General features: G+C 46.0%; 1 protein-coding gene across 6 annotated transcripts in view; it reads left to right on the forward strand.

Annotated features, from left to right (window-relative positions):
• The window catches only part of OSBP2 (oxysterol binding protein 2), a 226680-nt gene that overhangs the window by 113924 nt on the left and 95501 nt on the right, over positions 1-17255 (forward strand). For all 6 annotated transcript variants that reach the window (XM_083151498.1, XM_083151502.1, XM_083151503.1 and 3 more), the window contains one exon: positions 3915-4165. In XM_083151498.1, the coding sequence (XP_083007624.1) occupies positions 3915-4165 (251 nt within the window). The remainder of the gene's footprint in view (positions 1-3914; positions 4166-17255) is intronic.

Genomic DNA, 17255 nt, shown 5'->3' on the forward strand with positions numbered 1-17255 from the left:
CACCCCTGAAGACAGGGATTTCGCTGCAAAATCTAGACCATCTAGAGAGGCCTCACACATATAGTCCACCGCCAGCTGAATCTGGGTAAGACTTTTACAGATTTGATCACGGGAAACCTTTTCCTGTATGTCTTCCTGTAAGGCCGAACACCAAATCCTGAGTGCCCGAGAGAGCGAGGCCATGGCCACTCCAGATTTTAGCGAGACTGAGGAGGAAATATGTAATCTCTTTAGAGCACTTTCCATTTTTTTATCCATTGCGTCCTTCAGTGACGCCCCATCCTCAAGGGGAATAGTAGTACGGGTCGTCACTTCTGACACTGCTGCGTCGACTTTAGGTATATTACACCATTTAATGAATTCTTCATCCTCAATAGGAAACATTTTTTGAATTCTTTTAGTCGACCCAACTCTCTTGTCGACACCCTGCCACTCTTTAGCTAGGATGTCCTTCACTACTTTATGTACTGGAAACGATCTCTCCTTTTTGGATCGATCCTCAAACAATGCATCAAACTCAGACTTTACAAGCTGCTTATAGTTAAGTGTCCTATAAAGATTCTTTAGCACTGCTTCTACCAACTCCACATTAAACAGACGCTCGTCCTCCAACACTTCGCCTGACTCTGCTGACGAGCCACCAGACTCCTCCTTGTCCACATCATCATGCACAGACACATCCCCGTCATCTTTATCAAGGCTAGTCTGCGACCGGGACCTCTTATTCCCCGTATATTCCTCTTTCGAAATAAAATTTTTCTTCATCCAGTCTCTCATCTCAGCTAATTGTGCTGATATATTCATTCCAACATCCTTTTTTGTTAGACACTCTAAACACAGCACAGTCTCTCCGACAAAAGCTCTATCACATCCTGGACAGACTTTAGTATTCTTAGTCTTAACCACTTTCTTCTTGGGCACTGAAGGCACACTACAAAACAAGAAAGGATACTAACTATCTGACTAGACAAAACGATATGAATAACGTGTCCTCTATGAGAGGACTTACCTGGGCGGCGGTGTAACGTTTTTTTGAGAGGCATCCTCCATGGTTAAACTCCTGGTCAAAAACACAGCCCCGCGCCTGTAACACCGACCAGGCGCTTTTAAATGAATGCTGCACGCGCAGCCGGCGTCTCCCCCTCCCTGCCGGAAGTAGCCAGACTAACGCGTACTTCCGGGTAGCTGGAACGTACGCGGCCGTGACCCGCACGCCGCGTGCATCCGCCGGAAGTGACGCGCGCCCCTATGCGCAGCCCGAAGTCGGAACTGCCGAGGGAGTCTGCCCAGCGTGACCCGCTATGTATATGCCGGTGTATGCACCAACCGGACCACCGGGAGTCCGCAGCAGAAGACGGCCAGACACCTGACTTCCAGGTGACTATTCCTAACGCGCGGGGAGGGGACGGGGAAGGAACGCCATGGGCTACCAGGTCACGTCCTTGCCACCGGCCCTGGACATACATAGGCTTAAGGCACCGCCAGCCTGACCGCCCAGGTCCCCGGTAGCATAACCAGCCTCCCGGATTTCGCTCTAAAAACAACAAAGCTAATACTAACTAACTACCTGTCACAGACAGAAGGAGACAGGAAAAAGACTATGGTCTATGGGGAGGTGCCAGATTATATAGAGGAGGGGCTGGATCCTGGGGAAAAAACTACCTGTCTAATTGGAGAGGAGAGAGGGATGAACCCAATGTAATGGCTGCCATGAAGTATGAAGGAGAAAACTGCTTTATTTTTATACTGCAATATAGATATCAGTTTGATGTACAAGCCCCACCCACATCTAACTCTCTCTCTGCACATGTTACATCTACCCCACCTGCAGTGCATACGGTTTTGTCCATTAAAGAGAGAGAATTTGCTTTTGTGAGTGAACCACAATCAGGCCCATAAAGTAATGGTTCCATCTTTAAGCTACATTGGCACAGCCATCTGGCAGTCACCTTAAGAACTTTACCCCCCCCACCCCCACCCCCACATTACATCAGGACAGGTGCTAGCTAACAAACATAAATTAGGCCTTAATATTATACCTCGGCCATTACCTGCAAGGCGCCTCCCCAGTCCTGGTGCCAAAGACTGCAGCCGAATCAGCCTGTTGGTTAATCGGGCTCTGCCAAAGCCATTGGTCATCTGCCTACAGGGCCCTACTCCCGCCTGTACCCAGCTCCAGCACCTACAGTGTGAAGCTAGTTACTGTGGGCAGGCTCCTCCTCTGGTACCATCCCTGTGCACTTCTCACCTCCCGACTTTATATGGTCTACAACTCTTCCCTCTTAGCAGCAGACTAACAGGACAGGAGAGGGACTGCTAGCATCGGGAACTGATTGCTCCTTTATGAAAGCTTCAATCTTTAACCATGTTATTTACTGGTGATGAAATAACCCAGTAAAATTTGATCTGATTCCAGGTATAAAATTGCTTTGTTACTAAAAGGTTAATTAGTGTGGAGTCTCCTGAACCTCACAATAGCTACAATGGTATTATTATTCTCTGTATCACTGTACATTGGGGAATATATCATAACCACAACAAGGAACACAAAATAAAGGTGTGGAATTATACTATTCTGGTCATGAGCGCAGTCTTGTGGGAAAAGGCACAGCTGAAACACTTGTAACTATGGATATCAGGGTAAATATGTGTAACTAGTAAAGGCTATATAAAGGGTAGGTGCATTTTTAGAGAGCTTTAAAGATTGGGAAGAGTCAATTGTAGGAATTTCTGGGCTGGCCCTGGGCATCGGTGACCTAGGCATTTACATAAGATGACTGGGCTTCAGAGGTGACACCCATTGGATGGCACAGCTAGGGATGAGGATGTAGGCCACATATCCCAGGTGACTGATGGAGGGGGGGGGGGGGTATCAACTGGTGGAGCTGTGGTACCATGATTAAATCAATGAAAAGAAGGGTGATGATCAAACATCACCCTTTAAATATGTGGTAACTGTGAGGCACATGGAGGGAGGCTACAGGAGGAGGAGGCAGAGGACGGAGGACAACACAAGTGGGCCAAGAGAAAGGGGTAGACTGCTCTGAGGAGTGAGCCTCAGCACCTAGAAATTGGGACAACCAGTGGGCCACTAGAAGAGAGAGTCAGAACTGGGAGGAGAACACAGGTGGGCCAGGCGGAGGAGGAGGCAGGCAGTCCACAAGAAGGAAGTCGGGGCTGTGCAGTGAATTTATAATGATCTGTAATATTTTACATTGATAAGAGTATCCAGGTAAAATCTTTCCCTCTCACTAGAGTCAGATGTTGGTGTGCTACTGCTTTGAAGTGGCATCTATTTCTGGGAAGGGAGGGGGTGGAGTCACCAGCTAAAATCTTGCCTAGGGCTCTACAACCTACTTAGATATGTTTTTTGGTCTCCTCTCTGGAGAAGCCTGGAGAGGAGATGTTGCAGGATCTGTCTTGTCACAAAGCCTCGAATTCACATTATTTAGCCCAGCCACATTTTAGAGCAGAAGAGAGCTGGGAATTCCAGGTATAAACGTATCATCCTGTCTGCATCACAGGAACGGGCAGAATGTGGGACATTAGGACACTCTTCCATGGGTGCAAGAGACTACCCGAAAATTTCGGAGTCTCCAGTGACCTCTTGAAAAGTAGACGTGTTCCCTAAGTAGACGTGTTCCATGGGGGACACTATTCAAGAGGAGCCAGTGCCGATCCTTCATAAAATAATGGTATTTTCATAAACTGCTGATCACTGTTATATTTGTGCTATTTTTCTTGTTATTGAAATAAATGTTTTCCATTGATAATTTAACATGCTTACTGTATGTATATAATAATAATAATAATAATAATAATAATAATAATAATTAATAATAATGATGCAAACACCTAGGATACAAATTCTTCATACTCCTATTCTGAAGTGTGAAATGTCTGTGTTTGTGTAGATGACTCTGGGGATGAAGAACCAAGTTCTCAGTCTGACAAGAGCGAGTTGCACAGCTCCCTGAAGTCTCTGACCAGTAAACTGGATGACCTCAGCACATGTAATGACCTCATCGCTAAACATGGCGCTGCACTCCAGCGCTCCCTGAGTGAGCTGGAGAACCTGAAACTGCTGGTCGAGAGCAGTGAGAAGATCAAATCTGTTAATGAAAGGGCCACTCTCTTCAGGATCACTTCCAATGCAATGATCAATGTGAGTCCATGGCTATTTGTCACTCATTGCATGTTTTCTAAAGTATTTTTTATTCTCCAATATTGGAGTATTCTGAAACTTATAGATCTTAATTTATAGAGAACACTTAACAGGCCTTACTTAATGATTTCGAGGGGGGGGGGGGGGGGGTTGTCATTCGCACACGACTGGATATATAAGAATGTGGACCCCTTTATTTTACACTTAGTGAGGTATCACTTTTTGGGAAATAGGGGTGTGCTACTACTGGACACAACAATTTTAATCAGAATAAAGAGAAGAAAAAGAGGGAGTGTCCTTTTATCGGTGCACCTTATATGAAATAAACCTTAAAATATAACCTTTATTTAGTCTTTATTAAAAGGCTGCAAAAATATATTAAAAACAACATGAATAGACATACATGGTTGGGATAACACACATAAAAACAAGGCTGGCAGGCAGGGGTTGCTCAGAATTTCTTTTTTGAGTATGAATAGTGTCTTTCAAGACCACAATCCACCGCACAGACCTGGGTGTCCAAACGGGATGCGGTCATTCGTCAGACTGCATTTAGGTCTACAGTCATTAGGTCGACCCCACTAGGTCGACTGGCAGGAAGGTCGACCTGACTTAAGGTCGACATGGGCCAAGGTCGACATGACTTAAGGTCGAATTTGCATAAAGGTCGACATGAGGAAGGTCGACTGGTCATAAGGTCGACATGTTTTTCACTGTTTTTTGAGCCGACATGTGCCGACAGGCGGTATTTCATGCCCTACCATCCACTAGGGCGTGGTGGGAGAATAAAATAGTGTGCCGAGCGCAGCGAAGCACCGTGCCCGAAGCATAGCGAGCGATGCGAGGGTCCGATTCTCATTGCCAACTGTGTCCATGTCGACTGTGTCGACATTCGGATCAAAAAACAGTGAAAAACCCATGTCGACCTTATGACCAGTCGACCTTCCTCATGTCGACCTTTATGCAAATTCGACCTTAAGTCATGTCGACCTTGGCCCATGTCGACCTTAAGTCAGGTCGACCTTCCTGCCAGTCGACCTAGTGGGGTCGACCTAATGACTGTAGACCTAAATGCAGTCTGACGAATGATCCCATTCCGTCCAAACACTGTCTAAACACTATTCATACTCAAAAAAGAAATTCTGAGCAACCCCTGCCTGCCAGCCTTGTTTTTATGTGTGTTATCCCAACCATGTATGTCTATTCATGTTGTTTTTAATATATTTTCGCAGCCTTTTAATAAAGACTAAATAAAGGTTATATTTTAAGGTTTATTTCATATAAGGTGCACCGATAAAAGGACACTCCCTCTTTTTCTTCTCTTTATTCTTACTTAATGATTCCAGTGTGTACTTACAGTATATCTCTTTACGGAGCAGAAAAATGGGAATAAAAATGGCAGTAGCCTAAGGCCGCACAGCAGAAATACCTTTATTTTACAGACAATTTATTTAGTGGAAGATTTATTAACCCTTCAAAAGATCAGCACATTGCAACAAATAAGGTTTTAGCTATTATTTTGTAGCCCATACTACATAGAGGAGAGTTTTAATTATTTACTCTTGAAGAGGCATGTTTGCTAGAACTGTATTATGATTATTCCAGTTGTTGTATGGTGATGATGATTATTATTATTAGGATTATTTTTTATTTATTTTTTTATTTTTATTTTAAATAAGTTTTTATTAGGTCACAGAATTACATCACACTTTGAGATACATGGTATGAATATACAAAAAGGGAAAAAAACATGGACATACAAGTCAAACAGAGCAAATAATCAGGTTGCACTCTAGAGAGGTAATGATGGCAATACCTGCGCATAACCACTGACCTAAGTTTTATCAGAGAAAGACAAAATGAAATAAAGAGAAAGAGTAAGAAAATGTATAGTGTAACCAGGTAGCATAGAGCCTGAATAGTGGAGAGGAGAGGTAAAAGGGAAACAGACACAAAAGGGGCGGGGGGGAAACAAGTAGCATTACAAAGTCAAATTAGACAACCTATAAGTGCGTGCCACTAGCTTTCACACTAGTCAGCTCAGGGATGAAACGTTACTCTTGCGAATGGGGGGGGGGAGGGACTAAGAGTTGACACCTCCCATGTATCTTCCCTAGCTAACGTGAGGCCTTGGGATTCTCTAAACTCCGCCCATTTGAGCCACCTCAAATGGATCAAAGATGCCGAAGAGGAATATCGAGCATTCGTAGTTTCAAAGAGAAAGTGGTTATGTACCTTGTTAATAATTTGTCCAACCGAGGGTATCTCTGTTGACTTCCAGAGATGTCCAATATTTGCTTTGGCGGCAATTAAGATGTGTCTCAAAATGTAGAGGTCCCCTCCTGAAAATAAATCTGAATGATGTAGTAGCGCAACTACCGGATCTAGGTGTATTTGGGATCTGAGTACAGCACTGATAAGGGAAGATATATCTGCCCAAAATGGAGAGATTAGCGGGCATTGCCAGAATATATGTAGTATAGTACCTATACCGCCACAGTTTCTCCAGCATAAGTGTGAAACAGTCGGCCAAATGGCATGTAGTCTCTTAGGAGTAAAGTATGTCCTGTGACAAAGCTTAAAAAACATTTCGGCATGTTGTATGCATTTGGACATCTTGAATCCCGAATAGAAGATAGAGTCCCAAACTTCCTCACTAAAAGACACATTCAAGTCAGCCTCCCACTTGAGCTGGACGGGCAATTTCCCCTGTTTAGATTCGGAGATTAGGTAATCATACCACCTCGAGATACCGCCTTTATGAGACCTATTATTCAGTTTGGAGGTAAGAGATCTGGGAGCAGGCAACACAGGCGCCGGGCCGACCCGGGTGGCCGATAGCCAGTGGCGAATTTGTAAGTACTTATAAAATTCGTTTTTAGATAGGCCGAATTTCTCCTGAAGGACAGAGAACTGGAGTAGATGCCCCCCCTGAACCAAATGGCCCAGGTTGGAGATCCCCGCACCAACCCAAGAGTCCAATCTCAGGTTCGGGATGAGTTTAGAGATGGCCACCAGAGAGATCTCCGCACTCGGCATGCCAAGCCCTCCCGTATCGCCAAGCACCCCAGACCACACCTCCAGTGTCGTTCTAGTGGCTAAGCTAAGGTCCGATTTGTTTGGGATGGCCGGGGAAGGAACCCAAAGCAGATCAACAAGTGGAATGTTCGAAGCTAATGACTGCTCTAAGACCACCCACGGCTTCGGGGTCTTGAGATCGAACCAATCTCTAGCCTGACTCAGTAAACAGGCGGCATGATATCTCTCAACATCAGGGTATCCTACTCCCCCCAAAGTCTTCGGCAGTACTAAAAATCTTCTAGATAGGCAGGGATTTGAACCTTTCAAGATGTACTTAGTAAAGAGGGAATTGATTTTGCAAATTAAAGACTTGGGAGGTTTTCTAGGGATTGCACGGAAGAGGTAGAGAAGTTTGGGAAGGAGGATCATTTTAGAGGCCGCTAGTCTGCCCATCCATGAAATCTCATGAATAGACCACTCAGTTATTAGTTTTTGGAAGGAGTTGATGAGCGGCAAAAAGTTGCAATCCATCAAGTGGGTATCTTTAGTCACTAACACTCCCAAGTATTTAATTGCTCTCTCTTGCCACGCATAGCGATATTGATCTTTCATGCGAGCTACTTCTGCAGTATGAATATTCAATGGGAGGGCTTCCGTCTTGGTTGTGTTAAGCTTATAATAAGATACGGAAGAGTATGTTTCTAGTACCTCATGTAAAGCAGGCAGAGACGGATTTTATGTAAAATGTTTCCTATGACTGGTCCGACTATACGACTATCAGATCTGATCTTCTCTGCAAGGGGCTCAATAGCTAGCACAAAAATAAGCGGGGATAGTGGGCACCCCTGCCTGGTACCATTAGTTATCTGGAAGCTGTTCGAAAGGCATCCGTTTACAAACACTCTCGCAGAAGGTTGAGTATATAAGGCGAATATAGAATCCAAGAACCTGCCATGAAGACCAAAGCGTAGTAATACTTCTCTTAAGTACCCCCAGTGTAGCCTATCAAACACTTTCTCAGCGTCTAACGAAAGCAATAGTAGTGGGGATTTAGCTCGGTCACACACTTCCACAATGTTGAGGACCCTGCGAGTGTTGTCCGGTGCCTGTCTACCTGGAACAAAACCCACCTGGTCACCGTCTACAAGAGACGGGAGCAAAGGGGCCAGCCTATTAGCTATCACTTTAGCATAAATTTTCAAATCTGTATTTAATAAAGCAATAGGTCGGTAATTCTGGACCGAGGTGGGAGGTTTACCAGGCTTAGGAATAGTAACTATTCGGGCTTCAAGCATTTCGCTAGGGAACTCTTTATTCAAAGATGCCTCATTAAAGATTTTCGTTAGGATCGGGCTCAGCTCCGTCTTAAAACATTTATAAAAGTTAGATGGGTAACCGTCAGGGCCGGGCGCCTTGTCATTTGGCAATCCGTCAATCGCCGTCTCAACCTCTGACGGAGACCAAGGAGCATTAAGAGCCTGACAGACACCAGAGTCCAACACTGGCAATTTGATAATATCTAAGAAGGCAGCTATACCGGCCTCTGAGGGCTGAGGAGTGTATGGGTCCGTACTTAAATTGTATAACTTGGCATAATATTCCGTGAAAGTGTCTGCTACTTGGAAGGGATCAACAACTCTAGCACCCTTGGAATTTATTAAGAGGTCTACTTTAGCTTTGGCTCGTCTGCCTTTCAGCTTCCTAGCTAAAAGCCTACCAGCCTTGTTACCAAAAAGGTAATATCGCTGATTTAGCTTAGAGATATTTTTTTGTACCTCACGGAATGATGAAGCATTGATCTTATCTCTAACCTGTGCAAGTGCCTTAAGAACATTTACGTCTGAGGGGTTATTCTTATGGGCCGCTTCCAATCTAGAGAGCTCCTCCTCAGCTGCCAACATATCTCTAGCCTCCGCCTTTTTTGCTCTAGCAGCGGCCTGTATTGCAGAGCCTCTCACTACAGCCTTCAGCGCACACCAATGTGTGAATATTCCAGTATCATCTGGATTGTTAGTAGTAATGTAAAGGTAGAGGGAGTCTTGGATGGACTTCTTGGAGTCCATATGCGTCAAGGCTGCACCTCCCAACCACCATGGGCCTGGAGGGATCCTAAATGAACCCAAATCCCACACCAGTTGCACCGGGGAATGATCTGACCACGTGGTGGACAAGATGTCAGCTCTACGAATGGAGGCCAGAGTCCATTTGTCAGTCAGAGCAAGGTCTATTCTCGAATACAACTGGTGGGGATGTGAGAAAAAAGTATAATCCCTCAAACCAGGGTGTTTAGCGCGCCAGACATCTTGTAGGTCATATTCATTAATAAGTTGCTTAAATTTCCTAGAGTGATCAGGGGGCTGACGGGCTCTAGAGCTTAAAGAGCGGGACTTATCCATAGACGGGTCTAATACCATATTGTAGTCCCCTAGTATCAGGAGAGCACCTTTGGCATATTTCTGCACAGTAGAGAAGAGATTCCTAATTCATGCAATTTGTCTAGTGTTAGGAGCATAGCAGGTGACAAGTGTGGTCTCAGTCCCTTCTAACTGGCCCACTAATATTAAGAATCTGCCCTCCGGGTCGGCATACTGAGAGGTAATGGTAAAGGAACAATTAGCGGACACTAATATGGCGACACCCGCCTTTTTATGAGGACCGTTTACAGTGTAGCAATGTGGATATCTGTTGTCGAGAAATCTGGGGGGGGGCTGATCTGATAAAGTGGGTTTCCTGGACGGCAACTATATTTGCTTTCAACTTATGGAAGTAAGCCAAAGCCAACTTTCTCTTTTGGGGAGAATTTAACCCTTTAGTGTTCAAAGATAGAATGTTAACCATATGGAAGTATTGAGGCAAAAAGCATATGATTGCTTCTATGGGAGGAAGCAATTGCATAATAGCGTTTACTCGCGTAAAGTGAAGCTACTTGAGACAGAGACATGGGGATACCAGACACATGAGGGAAAAAAAAGAGTAAGAGAAAAAACAGAGAAAAAGAAAAGATTAGAACTGGCGGCTCCTAAAGGAGTCGTAGTGAGAGACCTGTCCAAGGTCACCTCAACCATGATGTTTGGGGGGTAGTGGACTGTCACCCCTCAGAAGAGAAAAAAGAGAAGTACGAAGAAGAACATATAACATAGAGCAACTGTAACCAGTAATATAATATAACTCAGTTTTAGCGTTAGCTAACAAGACTCCCGAGCTTGAACAACATATGGGATAGAGAGGACCGCCTGGGATCAGGACACATACCTGAAGAAAGCCATCCCTATATTAGATAGATATGCTGCCGTCTATACAAACTTTATATAACAAGTTAGTAAAAAAAAAAAGCAATGCCTACCGGTAAGTATCTATACAACTACTAAATTAAATACCACCCACAGGGTAATCAGATAAAACCCCAGCCCCATCTGTTCGCAGGAGCGCGGCTGGCTGGCAGCCGACCCAGGAGTACATGCCACCCCAAGCCCGCTACTAGAACAGCCCGCAACGGCCCGGCGCTACCGAGGCAGGTCCCACCTCTATCTCTACAAAAAAGGAGCCTTTAAGTAGCCTTGTGTATAAATCACCATAAATATAAACCAGATGAGGCATATGCCGTAAAGAGATCTACAAAAAAAAAAAAAAAACAGGACACTTATTGGTGTAAGAGTTATCTGTATAATCTATAAAATTATTGCTGTCTATTCTAGCACTTTAAACTATAGGTAGAGACAGGGGAGGAGTGTCCAATAGTGAAGGGAGGTAGGGCCCTGCAGGAAAACACAGCAAACAGGGTAGCACTGCAAAGCCCTGACTGCACGCAGAGAGACGGTGGCACAATCAGGCAGCCTAAAGTATAATTGTATGAAAAATCATTACTCTATGAAAACATTCAAAGAACAAGCTCATAATAACAACATACGGATTAAGGTAGCTTATGAAATCAAGCAAAGTCGAAATTAAGTTAGTGCACCGTGTCGGAGAGCTAGTCCAATGGAGGCGCTACTCCACCGACGACCAGTCCTGCTGGAGTCGCCGGGCCGGAGAAGCACCCGGAGATGTATCTTGTAGCTTCCATTTGGACAACAGCTTCAGCCCATCCTCCACTGACGAGATTGTAATTGTAGATCCTTCCCGTTGAATTAGAAGACGGGTTGGGAAACCCCACCGGTATATTATATTTGCCTTCCGAAGGGCCGATGTGACTGGCAGGAAAGAGCGTCTTTTAAGGAGGGTTGCTCGCGAGAGGTCCCCAAACAGCTGGAAAGATCCCAGAGCCGCAGCAGAGTCCACGGAGGGTCTGGCAGCTATTAGTATGGCCTCCTTGATATGGAAAAAGTGTACTCTCATCAGAACGTCTCTGGGTACACCCTCCGGGGCAGACCTAGCCTTGGGGAGTCTGTGAATTCGGTCTATCAGGAGGTCGGCAGGCGACGCTGAGGGCAGTAGTTTCTTAAAGATGTTGATAACAAAGTCATGAAGGCCACTATTGGAGATATTCTCAGGTATACCCCTCATCTTGAGGTTGTTCCTCCGCGATCTATCCTCCATATCTGCCAGCTTCTCTCGTAGGGCGACAACCTCTTCCTCCAAGGCAGCGTGGGAGTCTATAAGATCATTATGGGAACCCACGAGCTCCCCCATCTTAGTTTTGAGGGCATCCGTACGCTCTCCCAGCTCGTCTATAGACCTCTGGCATGTTTGAAGGGAGGAACGGATTTCGGTTGTCACCTCATCTTTCATTTGGGTAAGCAATAGCTTTAGGGTGCCAACGGTTAGAGCAGCGTCGTCTGCAATCTCCGCCCTGACCGGGGGATCAGATTGGGTAGCAGGAGGTGGGGACGAGGCAACCGGGGTGTAGTTGAAGGCAGATGGGGAGGATGATGTTGAAGGATTCCCCATTTTACCCCCTGCACCTCTGGGAGATGGTTTGAAGAACGGAACCTGAGAGACCGCTTTAGACACCTTATTTCGTTTGGAGGGCATAGTTACCGTATATACTCGAGTATAAGCCGACGTTTTCAGCACATTTTTTATGCTGAAAAAGTCCCCCTCGGCTTATACTCGAGTCAGGGGCCGGAAGTGAAGTGCCATAATACTGTGCTGAGCCGCCGGAGATTGTGCTGCCGGGTCCCACTGCCCAGTCTCTCCCTCTGCCTCACCACTCTCAGGTACCGGTGCTTTCAGCAGGGGAGGGAAGCGAAGCACCATCTTGCCTGGTCCCGCTGACGTTGTGCTGTAGTGCACTGAGCCACCGGAGATCGCACTGCCGGTCCTGCTGCCCAGTCTCTCCCTCTGCCTCACCACTCTCACGTACTCTCACGTACCGGTGCTTTCAGCGGGGGTCGGAAGCAAATTACCATCTTGCCTGGTCCCACTAATGCTGTGCTGCAGTGCACTGAGCCACCGGAGATCGCGCTGCCAGGTCCCCCAGTCTCTTCCTCTGCTTCACCACTTTCAGGTACCGGTGCTCCCTCTGTTCCTCCCTAACTGCCACACCTTTGCTAGGAGTAGCAGGGACGGTGCACGGCTGGGCAGTTCTCATTGCTGTAGTCTGCACAGCCGATGGGGCTTTCCACTCACTCTCACCTCTCTCCTGCACTAATCGGCCACGCTTGCTGTAAATCATTGCAGGTTACTGAGGCTTGGTCCCTTCACTGTGTGCATATCCTGTTTGGGGCGGTTTTGGGCTCACAGTCACAATGGGGAAATCTGCTCATGCTGCCCAGATGGTCCCACACTGCTCAGCAGCCTCTGCAGGCTGGTAATCCCCCCTCACCCTCAGCAAGTTTCTTCCCCAGATGTTGCAATGCAGTCAACATAGCAAATATTGCTTGCCATAATGGCCATCCAATTTCTCACCCTAGGCTTATACTCGGGTCAATAAGTTTTCCCAGTTTTTTTGGGTTAAATTAGGTGCCTCGGCTTATACTCGGATCGACTTATACTCGAGTATATATGGTAATAATTATGTAATATAAACCTAGACTGTATCCCGGTGGGGTGCACTGTGAGATCTAGTATAAGCTCATCTCACACACTCAGAGTTCAGACAGAACCATATCCGAAGTTGCTCAGCCAAATAAGGTTACTTTCTGAGGGGTGAGCTGTATAAGCTCAGGGACAAACCATCATATTACTCTGGGCCTCTTATCTCAGAGGTGGGGGTGGCTGGGAGAGTCCCAGAGGCAGCCTTATATTTAGTATGGAGCACCTTAGATGTGATGTGAGGTAGGGTAAGGCTAGTGTGTGGCCTCTCCAGCAGTGTTACTCACAGGTTGTAGAAGTTTTCCTCCAGCTATGCATTCCAATATGGCCGCCGCCAGAATGGGACCCCAGGTGAGGCAGGCTTCTCTCCCGTCCCCCGGGTCCCTCAGCAGTGGCAGGGGAGGTAGGGGCACATCCCGCCTGTAACCCCGCCGGAATCAGCGTCTCAGGGTGTCTCTGCGGCTCGTTAATAGCCGCAATGCGGATGCGGAGCTCCGTCGGCGGGCACAGGCAGCTACTAGAGGCCACGGCTTCAACCCAGGTAAGGGCCGCAATCCGCAGGACGGAGTTTCTCCCGTCCCCGACTCCGCAGCACTCTCAATGCTGGACCGGAGTGTGCCTGTGGGGCCTCTGGGCTTCCCCAGCCGGGCAGGAGTCTGTTATTATTATTGTTTAGTGCTTTTACATGGGCTAAATGCAGGAGCGCTGTGGTAATGCGTCCTGCTTCCTGCACAGCCAGACCACGCCCCAGGATTATTTTTTATTTATATGGTGCCACAAAGGTACCACTACACCTTCCAAAATGTACATAACCAAATGAGCACAACAAAAAAAACAAGGACTATATAAGAACGTGCTCTGCAAGTACATGGTTTATTAACATTGGTGCATCAGCAGCCAAGGGAAGGAAAGTACATTAGAGAAGAGGGCCCTGATTGTGAGAACTTACATTGTAAAGGGGAGGATCAGACAGAGGGGTTTCATGTTGACCACTGAATATTATTACATACCTTCCAAGAATTTAAGTGATGAGATCTGGACAGGGCCGGCGCCTCCACTAGGCAGCTTTAGGCATTTGCCTAGGGCGCCGGCCACTGGAGGGTAGAAGTTTGGAGCAGCCAGGTCCGTCCCCCCCCCCCCAGGATGGAGGTGTAGCAGGAGGGTCTGTCAGAGGGGTTCCAGTGGCGCTATCCGGCGGGGTGGGTTATATGCAGCAGGGGGGGGGGGTCCGCACGGTCTGAGGGGTACCTGCAGCGCTCCCAGCAACTTACAGAGCCCCGTTGGGTGCTGTCATACAGGACCAGGAGAGAGGGAGCCGCCAGGAGATAGGGAGCCGCCCATTGTACCGCCCAACCGGAGTGAAGTGCTGCCCGCTGCCGTCCATCATCATCCGCCGGGCGGCGGCGCGGGAAGCTCTTCTGGGTTTGAAAACACTGGCCGCATGCTGATTGGCTGAGTTTCAGCCAATCAGCGTGCGGCCAGTGTTTTCAAAATTAGAAGCGCTTCCCGCGCCGCTGCCCGGGAGATGATGATTGACGTAAGCGGGCAGTACTTCACTCCGGCTGGGCAGTACAACGGGTGGATCTCTCTCTCCTGGCCGGACGATGGCACCCGACGGGGCTCTGTAAGTTGCTGGGGAGGTACCCCTCAGACCATGCGGACCCCCCCCCCCTGTGTAGCGGGTGGGCACTGGGGTGCCCCCATCCCCCCTCGCCTGGGGCACCCCGGTGCCTTGCACCGGCCCTGGATCTGGATCTGAAAAAGGGGACATGACTGTTGAATGGGGGCATGGCCCAGTTCGCAGTCTATGAGCTACATAACCTAATTTACCAGGAGACGGATTGTCTTGATCACTCCCTGGTAACAGCCACTGGTACATCCGCTGTCTAATGGCCACACCAGGTGCAGTGCAATAGGTCTGTAGTATCCCAATTACTATCACTTTGGTTTACACATATCTGAGATGGGCTGTTTTTGCTGCACCTGTTTTTGGATGTGATTTTTAATACATATGGGCAGAAAATAATTTCTTATTTATGAACAGTAGCAATAAGAAATTCTATTTGTTGAGTCTAAACCTGAATAAACCGCTACTGGGCCTCTTAATGCTGTATTTTCCCTCTAATACACTATTATCTGCATTCCCCATAGTGTTCTCAATGCTGTTTCTTACATTCATGTTTGCGTGTGTATGTAGACATATATAGATAGATAACTTATCAGGTATGTGGTGTGGTGGGTAAGGGGGACACATTCAGTGATTTAGGGGCACTAAAATGAACCCCCCCCCCCGCCCCCCCCCCCCCCAACTAAAAAGGAATAGCATGCAGGAAAGGAACTGACCTTACTGCGGCATCTAGCAATCAATGTGAGGCCGCAAACACTTATTTTTTCTATGCCTCCTAACATTTTAAAAGACCAAAGAGAGACACACACACAGGTTAATGGTACCAGACATGCTTGCTGTGTCAAGAAACAAAGGCACGGTAACAGTCTTTCAGGTAGAGAACAAGAAAACACAGCGTGCTATATACAGCTACACATACTGCAAATCGCTTATGTATTAGCATACACAGCTTGCATTCCACCATACTGGATGTAGGAGTCAATAAGATATTTTTGGAAGCTATAGCTGATTTATAAAGACACTGCGTGTATCTCTACAGACTGCCAGTACATAACCATAACTACCAAAGCAATAGAACAATACTATAAAAGGTTAATGACAAGCTAAATATATGAATTTAAGATTCAAATGTATGTGAAAATAAGAACAATTGGACTGTCATTTTAACCCCTTCCTGACAGAGCCAGTTTTTGCGTTCCTGACAGAGCCATTATTTTCAAATCTGACATGTTTCACTTAAGTGGGGATAACTTTTTTTTGCTTTTACTTATCCCAGTGATTTTGAGATTGTTTTCTCGTGACACATTGTACTTCAAATTAGTGGTAAATTTGGGTCGATACAGTCTGTGTTTTTTTGTGAAAAATACCAAAATGTCGTGAAAAAATGGAAAATTTTGCAATTTGCAAAATGTCACATTTTCTGCTTGTGAGACAAATAAACATACCACTCAAAATAGTTAATAACTAACAAAGACCATATGTCTACTTTATGTTGCAATCATTATTTCAACCTCCTTTTCATTTTTTTGGACACTAGGAGGCTTCAAATATGAATAGCAAATTCTCAAATTTTCAAGAAAATTTCAAACACTGATTTTTTTAGGGACCAGTTCAGTTCTGATGTGACTTTGAGGGACTTGTATGTGAGACACCCCCATAAATGATGCCATTTCAAAAACTGCACCCCTCACAGTATTCAAAACAGCATTTTGGAAGTTTGTTAACCCTTTATGTGTTTCACAGGAATTAAAACAAAGTGTCGGTGAAATTTCAAAATTTCTTTTTTTTTGCAGAGTTTCAATTTTAATACATTTTTCTAACGAATACAGTAGATTTTACTAGAGAAATGTGACTAAAAATTGATTCCCCCAATTCTTTTGTTTTCATAAATATCCTATATGTGGCCCTAGTGTGCATGGTGACCAAACCACAGGCTTCATAATAGAAGGAGCACCTACTTGATTTTGGAGCCTCCTTTTTATGAGATTTTTTTTTAGGCACCATGTAGGTTTATAGGCACCATAAGTGCTAAAAGTTAGGAACCTCCCCCACAAGTCACCCCATTTTGCAAACTACACCCTTCAGGGAATTCATTTAGGGGTATAGTGTACATTTCAAACCCCCAGGGGTTTCACCAATTTTGATACAACTGGACTGTGAAAATGAAAAAATTTAATTTTTCATTTTCACAGCTCAGTTGTATCAAAATTGGTGAAACCCCTGGGGGTTTGAAATGTACACTATACCCCCTGATGAATTCCCAGAAGGGTGTAGTTTTCAAAATGGGGTCACTTGTGGGGGGGTTCCACTGTATGGGTGCTTCAGGGGTCATTCAACCAGAATCTGTGCTGCAAAATCCAAAAATCACTCCTTCCCTTCTGAGTCCTGCCATGCACCCAAATGGTATTTTTTGGTCACATGTGAGGCATTGCCGTACTCGGGAGAAATTGGGGCACAGATTTTGGGGTG

This window comes from Crinia signifera, chromosome 1, assembly GCF_055691185.1.
Source record: "Crinia signifera chromosome 1, ASM5569118v1, whole genome shotgun sequence".
Taxonomy (NCBI): domain Eukaryota; kingdom Metazoa; phylum Chordata; class Amphibia; order Anura; family Myobatrachidae; genus Crinia; species Crinia signifera.